Here is a 12318-nt window from a genome sequence, read left to right on the forward strand (position 1 = left end):
TTGTAATTGTAGTTTGAAAACGTACCAATTATAAACCTACAGAGTACAACTTCATGATTAAGGGCTTCTTTGTCCTTGTTTTTTTTTCATATAACAATGCATTCATTTTATTTTGAAATTACTGTATACAGTTATGTACTGGTGTCAATAAAATTGACATTTGTGTAACAAGCTGTGATTTTTCTCTCAGATTTTCCTGAGCATTCATTTAGCATGGAACTGTGGGTAAATTTATTTCATTAAGGCAAACAAACTTAACTTCATGTAAGTATTGCGTTCACTTTGAGTAATTGTAGGGTACAATACTGCCATGGTATAAGCATATAAAATTTTACTTGGTGCTGATATTGGCGACAGATATGATTCTTACTGGGCTGAAACAAAAATCTTTACAATTTTGGCCTTGCTGATAAATGCCTTGAATTTGCCCTGTCTGCATACATTTCAGTATTGCCATGGTCAGTTGCAGATGGGGGGGGGGGGGGATTCACAGTTAGATGAAATTTCTAATTATGTTTGCAATGTTGAACCTATCACATTGAGTATGTGGCTTTGCAGACTGTATACATGCATTTTAACTCTGGACGTTGTTTGCTGTGCTGACCAGTGTTTCATTTTTCTTAATGAAGAATTTTTTGAAAGTATGAAACAAAATCAGTGAGAAACATGAGGCTGGGAATATTTGATATAGAGTTTGTAGGCATAACATCTCAGTTGACTACTAGCTCCATTGGGATAAGGCATAGATTTTGATTAGCTTGCTGTCTTTCCCAGACCATAACCTGGCAGTCTTGCAGAACAAATATTAAAGCAAGAATACACCACCATTGTGTATTCTTGTTCAGGGTTATTTTTCCTCAGTTTTATAAATGTAAAGAGGGTTAGATAGTTGTGAATATTTAAAATTTTCCTGTTACGTGCTTCTTACAAAAGTGCTACCTTTTTGTGTGAATGCAATGCTAGCATTTCTACCTCAAACAGTCGAAGGAACATGGAATAAATCAACAAGGTATACCTTGCTTTTGTTATACTTAGGAAGAGGAACTGAGTAGTTTCCTCCTTATGTTTTAGATGTGACACTGACTTAGCAAATTATATTTTTCCCTATACCCTGTCCCTTATAATGGCTCAGTCGAGAAATTGTGCAAAACATGATTTAATTAAACAGATTGTGTCTAATGTGATTGAACACAAGCTGCTACACTAACTGCAGTTGGTTGGGTTATGTCAGATCAGGATCCGCAGTTGAGTTATTAACCACAGTTAATCTTAACTGTGGTTTCTTGTGATGTCTGAATGCTGACATCCTAGCTGAATCCTGGTGTTGCAATATTTTCTGTTGACACCCTCCCAGGCTATAGAAAGTAGACAATGAAAATGGCATTTGTTAAAGGAAACCAGAGTTTGAGTGAGTGTTTGTTAACCGAATCTTGTCTTTCCAAATGAGCCCTGGTTAAGATAAACTGTAGTTTTGCATATGTCTGAACTGAGCCAACTATCTCTTGTTTAGCACTCTCTGAAGTAATTTTAATGTTGCATTTTTGGTGTTTTAAGTTACAGGAAGGTGAAAGGGCTCTGATAAATACAGGGTGATTCACTTTATTCTTATGGCTATTCTGTACTAAATAGCAGAACACTGAAAGCATTAGCAACAGGTTCCGTTTGGGCATTGTTCTTCTGTGACTCTCACACAACCCTGTGCAGGATGAAAGCAGGAACGACCTCTTCTTTATACTTCCCACCTCAAACAGAAGGTGATGTCTGAACCTGGCTATACCATTTCATTTGGATATGGGATTTCTCTGTCCCATGCCCCCCCCTCTCTCTCCAAGGCTAGATCTCTTTATCCTGAAGATTTTGCTTTCTCAAAGGAGTAATCTCGTGGTTCAGGTGTCACCTTCGACCTTTGACGAAGTGAGAAGGGGAGGGGCAAGGGTGGATCAGGGGGGAATTGCGCCAAGCCTTGGAACCTTTTTGCCAATCCTTTTGTGCACTGAGGTGATGGTAAGTCAAATCTAAGCAGGGCCACCGTCTTTCACAGCAGGCTTACCTGGATATTCTAAATTGTACTTGAATTGGTGAAGGCTACATGTTTCGAAATCCTTTGTAGCTTGGACCATCTGCTTTTGAACTGGCTGCAAGTCAGCTGGTTTTATTCCCCTGCTGAACCTAGCCAAAATAGCTCACTCCTATGTCTGTGACAAAGAATGAGTTGTGTAAGATCTAAGAATAAAAGTGAACTCATCCTCTTTAGCCACTTCTCCACAAACTCAGAAGTCACTCAGTTTAAGAAGCTAGCATAAGATAAACATGCAGCCTTTTCACTATTTCTTCATGCAGTATGGGTGTTCTAGTTAGTTCTCCCTGTGCACAGAAGTGCCGACGTATGCAGAGATGGATGCTGAATTGTTCCAGAACACCCAGTTCTCAATGTCCTTATGTTCTTCCTTCAGCAGGCTCTCTTGCTGGCAGCCCTCACCTTTCAGAACTGTCCATCAATTCCCAAGGAGGACCAGCCATGGCCAATGTGACGTTGTCTCCTAATTTGAGCCCTGATAATAGGCAGGCTTCTCCATTGGTCAGCCCTCTGCTGAATGACCAAACTGGTATCCGAACAGATGATGAAGAGGAAGTCAGGAGAAAGGTATTGATTCTGATGCTTCCCGGGTTCCCTTTTTATCAGGATGCGTGACATGCCTTGAATATTTGGATGTGCACAATTCTGTCACCCGCAGTCCAGCCTCCTTCTGTTACAAGGAGCCGAGGCTGCTAATTTCACCTTTGACATCCCCTGGGGAAATGGGATCTTCTGGAAGTCTTTGGGTGAAAACTGAACCTTTGATATGCATGCTTTTCCACTGAGATACAGCACTTCAAACAAGAGTGAGATGTGTTGTTGTTTTTCTTAGCCTTAAAACACTGAGAAAAGTTATTAGTGTTGCCCCAAATGCATTTTGAGCTATGCATTTTGCATGAGTAGCCTTTTCAGACTGTAAACGGGAATCCACAAGTGGGTGAGGCCATATCTACCCATAAAGATCTTGTTCCCTAATTGTTTTAATTCACAACGTCACTTTTTGCTAAAGATGGTTTTGTCAGGGCATCAAGTGATAGAAACTTCCACCAGTTGTCTGATGCTGAGTGTTTACAGAGGTAGCAAAATGGTGTGGTAGATCCCTTGTAGAACTGTTACTTCGGACTAATGGTGCCACATCTGCACAGTTTAAGAAAATCTCCCTGTACATGTAAAACAATTATATAGTAAAAAGTTTTGTTATTCTACACTTCAGTATCTAGAATGTTCAGTTAACCAGCATCACTCAGAGGACAAGCTCCTCCCCTTAGCCACCATACCTCTGGGTGTGCAGTTGCATTCTCCACTCCTGCCTCTCCAACCAGCCACCTTCATGCCTCCAGCCATTAGTGGGTTTCTGACCAGCAGTGCAGCTAACTGACTTCATCCTCAGGTGCCTCCTCTCCCCTCAACCTACTTCAATCTGTTGGGAGCCAGCTCTGCTAGAAGGCACCTGGGCAGTTGTCCCACTTGTCCGCCTTCAGGGCTGAGGAGGAAGGGGAAGTGTCCCACCAGGCACTGGGGCTGTCAGTATGGCGTTTCCAGTTTAGTCACCATGGATTCCTCTGGGTAGAGGATGGGGCAGAGACATATGCTTAAGAATCTGGCACCATTATTAATGGTTCTCCTGCTGTCCTGTCCCCCCCCCCCCCTCCATTTTGTCTTTTATTCAAGAGGTTGGCTTTGACTGCAGAACAAAAGTTTTTTTACTTTTTCTTGCACTTTTCAGAGGTTTCCAACTGATACAGCGTACTTCATTGCAAAAGAAGTGTCCACAACAGAACGAACTTATCTGAAAGACCTCGAAGTTATCACATCGGTACGTTTTTTAAAAGTATTTTGCATTAAATGTAAAACAATCACTCAGCCATTGCCATGTTCTCTCTTTTTGGTTTGTACCTAATCTTTTTTTACAATAAGTTTCTCTTCTGCCTTGAAAAAGGTACCCCTTTTTTCATCACCGCTAAAAGCCATTTTTGATGAAGTAGTAATTGCAGTTACCTAAACTGCAGGAGACTGAGGTATTGCCGAGAGAGGTGTGTGTGTGTGTGTGTGTGTGTTTTTAAAAAAGTGTCCTGCTTTAAATTTCTTTCTGTTCTGAAAAACACTTGTATTGCTATCCTTGTAATGTTAACACTTTGAACTTTGGATTTCAGTCGTACAGGCACTCTTTGTAACATTCTCCTCCAATCATGCAAGCCTTCCTGCAGAGTTCTTAGTGCTTTTTTATTGCCTGTCATTCCAGCAAGAAAAATTGAAACAGCTTTTTGAAACATGAGAAAATTGCAGGCTGCCTGCATGATGAATGCCACCTGAGATCTAATGACAAGAGAGTGGCTGCAGCTAGCCTAGCACAAGATCTGTTCAAATGATATTTAATTCGTATGCACCATCCCTACACCCTTCTGGAAGGAGGAAAATGGTCACAAGATTTATATAATATTTCTTCTCATGGAAAGGGAAGGCATGAACTTGGAGCCTGTTCCTAATCTCTCTCCTCTGCTTCCTGAGATGGAGACTTCATGTGAACAGGGCTGAATGCTGTGACTGTTCAACTTAATAACTGGTTTCTTGTGGCATTAGCTTTCATAGGCCACAGTTGGACTAAGACTCAGGAAACCCAGATTCAGTTCCCCACTCAGAGTCTCTCGACCATCTTACACGGTGACGCTCAAGCGTAGGGAGACACAATGTTAGCCAGGAAGCGTAGTTTAAAAAGACAGAGACAGAGGAGATTGCTCCTCAGAGGGTTTGTTAATTTCATCTTCGCCTCCCAGAAGGCTCTGTCAATGGCCACAAAACTCACTGTGTGAACTTGGACTACTCACTATCTTTCAGCCTAACCTGACTCACAGGGTGATTGTGAGAATAAAATGGACGAGGGGAGGGGAGAAATATATATGTGGCATTGAGCTCCTTGAAAGAAGGGTGAGATAAACGTATGACTGACAAATCTGAAAATGATGTAGAAGGTTGCTTAGTTTTACCACTTTGAATAGTCCAAGTGAAAATATTGGATTACCCATTCCTGGGTTCTATGGTTTATTTATTTTTAAAGCAAATCTTTCAATTATTTTGAAAAAGGTCTAACTAGGTGGAACCTTCCCCATTAATTAGTTTACATTTCAATATATCTGTTTCTGAACTGTGCCATAGAAGATAAGATCAATAGAACCATAAAATGAAGCTAGGGACAGACTTGAGAAGGGTAGGTTTCTCTAGAAAACTGAAGGAAATCCCAGGGTTGGAGAAAATCTGAAATCTTTTAAAAAATCAGGCGATTAAAACTCCCCAGAATGACAGAAGCAATGCCTGTAGCTTTAAGGAAAAAATGCCCACAGGACTCTTAGCTAAGCAGCCACGACAATATTGTTGAGCCTTGGCTTCTATAAAGCAAAACAAGGGAGAGTGGAGTGAGAGACTGAAACAGCCCTAGAAAATGTCCCCCCGCACTGTCACATCCCTTGATAGTGGAGGACTTGCTGTGGATAGGCCCAGTGACTATTGGAAATAGACATGGGCACAAACCGCATTACAAACCAAAAAAATCCACGAACCGCCTGATTGTTTGTTTGTGAACCGGCGGTTCGTGAGGGTCCATGGCCAATGAACCAGCATTCGTTGGAAGCACAGTTAGTTGCGTTTGCCCGCGGTTCGTGGAGCCAGACAGTCAGGCACCATCAATCAATTCCCTTGGAAACGGAGCTGGGGGAATGCCTGAACTCTGTCTGCACTCCTTCTGTCGCCCTGGAAACATGAATTCGAAGCCCAGCTTACCTTGATTGGCAGGTCTTCCTTCCAACCATGGAGCTGCAAAGCGGTTACAATTGGTTACATGGGAGAAGACACCCGGGGGGAGGGAGGGGTGTTCTGTAGCCATGGACACTCCAATCTCATCCCTGCAAACCCTGATAGGCAGTTCTGACAGCCAACCCCTTGTACACTGGGCCAACGTCAACTGGTGGCTCTAATTGTATTGAATGGGAGTTTCCTGGGGGCCTCGGATTGGAGAGGGTATAACTCCAATATCCCTATTACAATCTTGACCAAACTTGGGTGCTGGCTGGAGGAGAGCCTGCTAAACACTCCCTGGGAATATGGGCTCTCTAAGTCCAACGGGGGCCGTTCTGACGCCCACAAACTTCAAACCGGTTCATCAGCGGGAAATGTTCGTTGCAGTTCGCTGGTTCGGGTTCGTCGTCAGCACCGAACCACAAACCGCTGGTTCAGTTTTTTTGGTTCGTGCCCATGTCTAATTGGAAACTCATTGCCCACACCTCAGCCTGGCCCAGTGGTGGCAGTTTACCATGCAATTCAGCCCTACAACCACCTCACAACTGGGCCTGGCCACTATGCAGCCTACCACACAGCCTGACCAGACTTTTCTCAAGGAGAGATTGTTGGGTAAGGAAGGAGGGAAACCTGAAGACCTGAGACCAACTTACCTGAAAGGCCTCTTACTGCTTTACGATCCTGCCTGGCCACTGGAGCGGCCCTGCTTTGGATACCCTTGCCTTCTGAGATTAGACAGGCAGCAACTCGGGAGAGGGCCTTCTAAGTAGTGACGCCAGCACTCTGGAACCCTCTCTCCAGGGACATTCACCTGTCCCCTTCTGTTGCCATCTTCCACCAGCAGATTAAGACTTTTTTGTTTCCCTTGGTATTCCCTCAGTGACTTGTCCTCACTTCCCAAAGTTTCTAACTGGGTTTTTATCTTTTGTATTCCTTTTTAAGTTCGTGTTTTAATTTTTTTTAATGATTTATTTACGTGTTGATTTTTTTAAAACAAAACTTTATTGATTATGTACACAATACAAGTAAAAATAAGCGTAGTACAATTAGAAAAATCCATAGATAGTAATCATTGCTAAATGTGAACGAGCTTGAAATAACAATTAGTAAGTTACCAGGAATAAACATATAAATAACAAAACAAGCAGAGCTTGTGCAATAACTTATATAGTTATTAGAGACTGAAAGAGCTTTGAATTAGACTGGAGGTTATACTTATCTATATAGTCGAAAAAAGGAAACCATTTCTCTAAAAAGTTTGTTTCATTTGGAAAATGTTCAGATTGATATATTTTATCATGTATTTTCTCTAAGATAAAATGGTCCCAGATTTTGGCAAACCAGATTTCTGATGTTGGGATTTTTTTAAATTTCCAAAATAAGGCAATGACGCTTTTAGCAGCAGTGAGTAAACAGCCACCATGCAACTCTGTCATATTTTGCTGGGGAGAGGCTGTCAGAGGTAGGAGAGGAGGAAAGCCAGAAGACCCGGGGCAGATAAAGGTAGGTTAGCTAGAGGTTGAGAAGGAGAAAAGGAAGCAAGAAAAGGGGAGACGCTGTGGTGGCTGCCAGGGAAGGGAAAGAGGAATTAGTGGAGATACAGGGAGAAATGGCACTCCCCCCCCCCCCCCCGTGCACAAATCCTTGTGGGTCCCTCATTTGTAGACACACAATTCTGTCAATGCAAATTCTGAGGTGTAAGATAAGTAAAACCTGGTTTTGGAAGATCTGTGGTTGAATTAAAAGCCACACTAAACAAGGGATTTGATAGTTGGGGAAACCTGTGTTTGCAGTATTTTAAGTCAGCTTGTACGTCCAAAATATAGAAAGATAGTAATAAAATAAAACAGGAGGCCAGTGGGATCTTAAAGTAGCAAAGTTAGAAGTTTCCAACGCCTGCTTGGAGTGAACTGATTACTCTTTTGATTGGATCTTTCTTTGAACTAGTCTCTCTTTGTAACACACACACCCCTTTCTGTTGTCTATATAAATCATCCTGACTCTGGTGCATGGGATGAAGTGAACTCTGATTCATGAAAGCTCGTACTAGAATAACTTTTGCTAGTTTTTAAGTTGCCACTTAACTTCTGTTTTACTTTGGCTTCTACAGCTACTGATCTTGATATGGAAGCTTACAGGTATTGATTTTCTGTTAAGTGTCACTGTGCCCTCTGTTATGTCACTAAGCTCAATACAATAAGCTCATGATGAAGGTATATTGCCATGCAAGGCAACAAGGCTTATGCGTTTTTAATTTCATGCAAGCCTACACTATTTGATAGTGTAGAGTCAAGGACTTTTCTTATTATTTTGCTTGGTCTTTGCAGTGGTTCCAGAACTCAGTGAGTAAAGATGACTGCATGCCAGAAACACTGAAGAATCTCATTTTTTCCAACTTTGAACCTTTGCACAAATTCCATACCACGTTTCTAAAAGAAATAGAACAACGCCTTGCCCTTTGGTAAGTGTAGCATTCATTACTACTTTAAATTAGGAATTATTTTTTGGCACTGAATGTTCCAACACTTGGTTCTGTAATCTGCAGCATGGTCAGAGTGGGGTGACTGTCATTTCTAATCCTTGGCACCTGATGCTGAATTTAGATGGATGAATAATGCTTTTGGGCTTGTTCAAAGAACTTTATTTTATAACCTCTATTTGTGCAAAAACATCTCTCCTTGGATGCTTAAATACACCCTTTATCATGCAAACTTGAAAAAGAGCAGGTGGTGGGAGCATAAGAGATCAGCTTCTCTTTTCTGATGTCTGGCTCCCCCCTCCCCTTTTGTTCTCTGTGAAAGAAGTTCCAGATGACCCCATCACGTTTTAGAGCCATGTGGTCTGTATTGACAGCCTTTGTGGTTTCAAGCCACAGGACATTTCCACTGGGGCCACTTCTGTCCTCCTCTCCCAGCTCCTGCCTGCATATGTAACAAAATGAGGTGGCAGAATGGACTTTGTCACTTCAGGCTGCCCGTTGTTTTTACTCCTTGCTTTACAAACTCCCTGCAAATGAGCACAAGCAGATAAAGGGGCTGAGCTTAAAACTTTGTAGCCAGCTTTTTGTTTGTAGTAAATGCCATAAATGGGGAGAGTGTCCCAAAGTGCTGTCCTTCACCTGCAATCTGAAGAGCTCCAGCCCAGTTTATTGCATGTAAATACAGTTCCAGTCCTTCCAGCAGAAGGGATGGCAGGCAGAGGCATTAAAGTTTGACATTGAGTGGAACCAACTAGGTGGATATGAAGGGTGTGTTGATCAGAGACCCTGTGAGTGGTTTGATGTGGTGCAGCCAGAGAAGAATGTTTTGCTCTCTTTGCGTTGTACATTCACTACAAAGCTAGATGCCCTCATCCCGAATATTGGTCTACGTAGTACAAGCTGTAAACTGTTTTTTGTTGTTGTTTCGCTCTTCTATATGGTGTTTTCCAGGAGTTGAAATTATTAGGTCTAGAATAGGTATTTGGAGACTAATATTTAAAGCCATTTTTTAGAAATTAGAAGTTAGCGGGACTACTCTGGTTTAAGTAGTTAGGCACTGTGAAGAATGGCATGGGAATTCTAGCTGATCAGTAAATTGGTTAATCTAGATTCTAAAATGTGGACCATTGAATTAATAGTGCCCAAGTTCCATTAGATGCTTTTTGGAGATGATTTTGTTGTGTCAGTACATCTCCATTCAAACAATTTTCCAGAAATAATTTTCTAATTCAGAAATAATTTTCCAAGGAGTACACTTGTTATTGTGTGATGTGATTTGTTTTTTTAAAAAAACTATTATCTTGCAAATCTCCAGTTTTTCCTTGATAAAGGCATTTCATTTTAATGACTTATTTTCTGTATAGACTAAAAGCAAGGCAGTTAATCAACTGGGAAGAAAAAAACCCATGCTAACCCTAATAGCAATAAAAGACTTCTCATCCAGAGAGCCATGCTTCTTGTAAGAAATGGTTATCAAAGGAGACATTTCTTTACTGGCAGAAAGCTAATTAATTATTTGAGCATATTCAGTGGGATTCCTTCACTCCTCTTAATCTTTTTTATTTGTTTAGTCTATGGTGTGGTCTTGAATTAGGAGAGGCTGGCTGCCCTTATTTTGTAAGTTAATTGATGAGGGGAGTTACAGCCTTGCAATCAGTCCAGATAAATGCTTATCAGTTTATGCTCTCATTCATTCAAACCAAAACAAACAAAGGGGATGAATAAAAATAGAAGTTGTGGAAGCAAAACATTACCATGCTGATTAGAGGTGTTAAAATTTCTTTTATCTTAAGAATGGCCCATTATAAAAGACTCTTCTTTCTAAACTTTCCTATTTCTGAACATATTAACCTTGCTAGTATCTGGGTTCCTTATTTCTGAGATCTTTCAGCAGTACTGAAATACAAATAAGTCTAAAGCTTTGATCTTACTATAGCTGCTGCTGCGGCGCACACTTCCTGTGCCACTAACACTTCCTCTGGCACCAGATCCAGGTTTTTCAGTGAACCCTTGTGCAAGCAAAAGCCCCAGTAGCAGAGGAAACGCACTCCACAGCTGTCCTGTATGTGCAGGCCGCAGTCATAGGATCCAGGCCTAAGGCACAATTCGTGTCAGGTGTAACTGCAGACCACAGTTCCCTTTGCATGATTAGTTCTGATGCAAATGGTAAACTGTCCTGAAAGTGGATCTCATTCATTAGCTGGCCACAAGTACCAGAAGTGTGCAAGTCCTAAGCTTATTTGTGTAGGAGGAAACCATGATTTGCCAAGCATCGCTCTCTTCCACCATGGACGCTGTTCAGTTTGTCTCCGCCTACTCCAATCACCACAGCGTCAAGTCCGTGGTTAGAGGTGACCCTACAGCCAGCACGTAACTTCCCTACTCCCCTCACCAGAAGAAGTGAACCACCAAATTGGAAGGTGTTGTGTATGTTTGATCCTGTGGGACTGACACTGCAATCCTATGCGGAGTTACTCTGGTCTACATACAATGAAATAAATGGGTTTAGATTGGAGTAACTCTGCAGTTCAAACCTGGGCTGCATCTATATGTCATTAGACATTTTGTTCTTGTTCTAACTGTGGTTCTCGAAAGCTTATGCTGCAATAAAGTTGGTTAGTCTTAAAGGTGCTACCGGACACTTTACTATTTTGCGACTACAGACTGACACGGCTAACTCCTCTGGTTCTCTGAAATGGATTAGAGCTCCTTTTCAACTCTTTGTTCTTTAGATGAAGTTCCTGTTCAGGAGACATTTCCTCTACTCTAGGAGGCTATCTGGGGAAAGAAAAAATTGAGTTTCTAGTTCACCTTCCTCAGATAGAAGTGAACACCCAAACCAAAGGTGTATCCTCTCCCCACTGGACATGGTGCTATCATGATGCTACAGCATTTATTTGTAATTAGTTTGACTTGTCCACACAGGAAAACCCAGTTGAGAATTATTGTTCTCTTCGTCAGGTGCATAGAGGGTATGAAGAAACCATACCCTCCATGCATCCATTTCAGTCTTCTGTATTCAGGCCTTCTCCAGTTTTCATATTCATCTCCCTCCTTTCCCACTTTAATGATCTCTGACCTTTGTCCATATTCTTAATTTACATTAACAGAAGTTTCCTAAGCAGCACAAAAACCACTTGGACCAATGCAGGGTATTGGTTGAATTTTTGCAGGCGCTTTCATATGCCGCTGCCTGTTTTGCTAGATCAAAGCTCTTTGCAAGTTAGCTAGACCTCTTCATGAATTAGTTTATATTTATTTATTTAAATATTTATACCCTACTTTATCTCAAGGCAGCTAACAAAGCAGCAAAAGCTGCAAGGGCACAAAAACATCATAAGTGTACGACAAGTGAAAAACAATACAGAATTCATTATATTTCAACTGGGTCTTCCAAAGTCTTGTTCTTACTGTTCTTGAAGGATGTCTAGTCTACAGCTTTCTGAGTCCATTTCTGGGACACCTGTCCTTCGCATCCTTCAGAGGCCCATCCGTTAAGCTCCTGTTCCTTTCTCCGCACCTCCGCAAGTGTGTTCTTTGTGTGTGTGTGTATCCTTTCCTGTCCAAACTGCTCAACCTTTTTTGCACTAGAATAAATTAATAAGATGTATCCCTGCATGTCTGATTTGTATCAGAGAGTAATTTCATTTACCGATATTGTTGTTTTCCCACAAGATAGCTCTCATAACCCTCAAAGGATTTCCTAAGTAATAGCAGAGAAGAGCCGACGATTGGCAAGGGGTTTACAGATCAGACTAAACCGCAGCCATATGTCCTCCAGTGGTCAAAAGGGGGGTATAGTGCAAAGTTGGAGGGCAACATTCTCCTCTTAAGTACTGTGGTGATAATCCTGCCGAGATCAGTACTGATTCTTCTGCAAAAACCTGAAGCACAATTTGGTCCTTCCGTCAGTCTGAGAGAATGTGCCTTCTTATGTACACCGGTTACCTTCAGTTTGTTAAATATCTATCGA

General features: G+C 41.6%; 1 protein-coding gene across 6 annotated transcripts in view; it reads left to right on the forward strand.

The window, feature by feature from the left end:
• Positions 1-12318, forward strand: part of FARP1 (FERM, ARH/RhoGEF and pleckstrin domain protein 1) — a 245227-nt gene that overhangs the window by 197030 nt on the left and 35879 nt on the right. For 4 of the 6 annotated variants that reach the window (XM_054974922.1, XM_054974926.1, XM_054974924.1 and 1 more), the window contains exons 14-16: positions 2454-2644; positions 3804-3893; positions 8194-8327. In XM_054974922.1, coding sequence (XP_054830897.1) covers positions 2454-2644; positions 3804-3893; positions 8194-8327 — 415 coding nt within the window. The remainder of the gene's footprint in view (positions 1-2453; positions 2645-3803; positions 3894-8193; positions 8328-12318) is intronic. The other 2 variants (XM_054974923.1, XM_054974925.1) reach the window with 1 other exon arrangement.

The sequence above is a fragment of the Eublepharis macularius genome, chromosome 3 (genome assembly GCF_028583425.1).
Source record: "Eublepharis macularius isolate TG4126 chromosome 3, MPM_Emac_v1.0, whole genome shotgun sequence".
NCBI classification, from domain to species: Eukaryota; Metazoa; Chordata; class Lepidosauria; order Squamata; family Eublepharidae; genus Eublepharis; species Eublepharis macularius.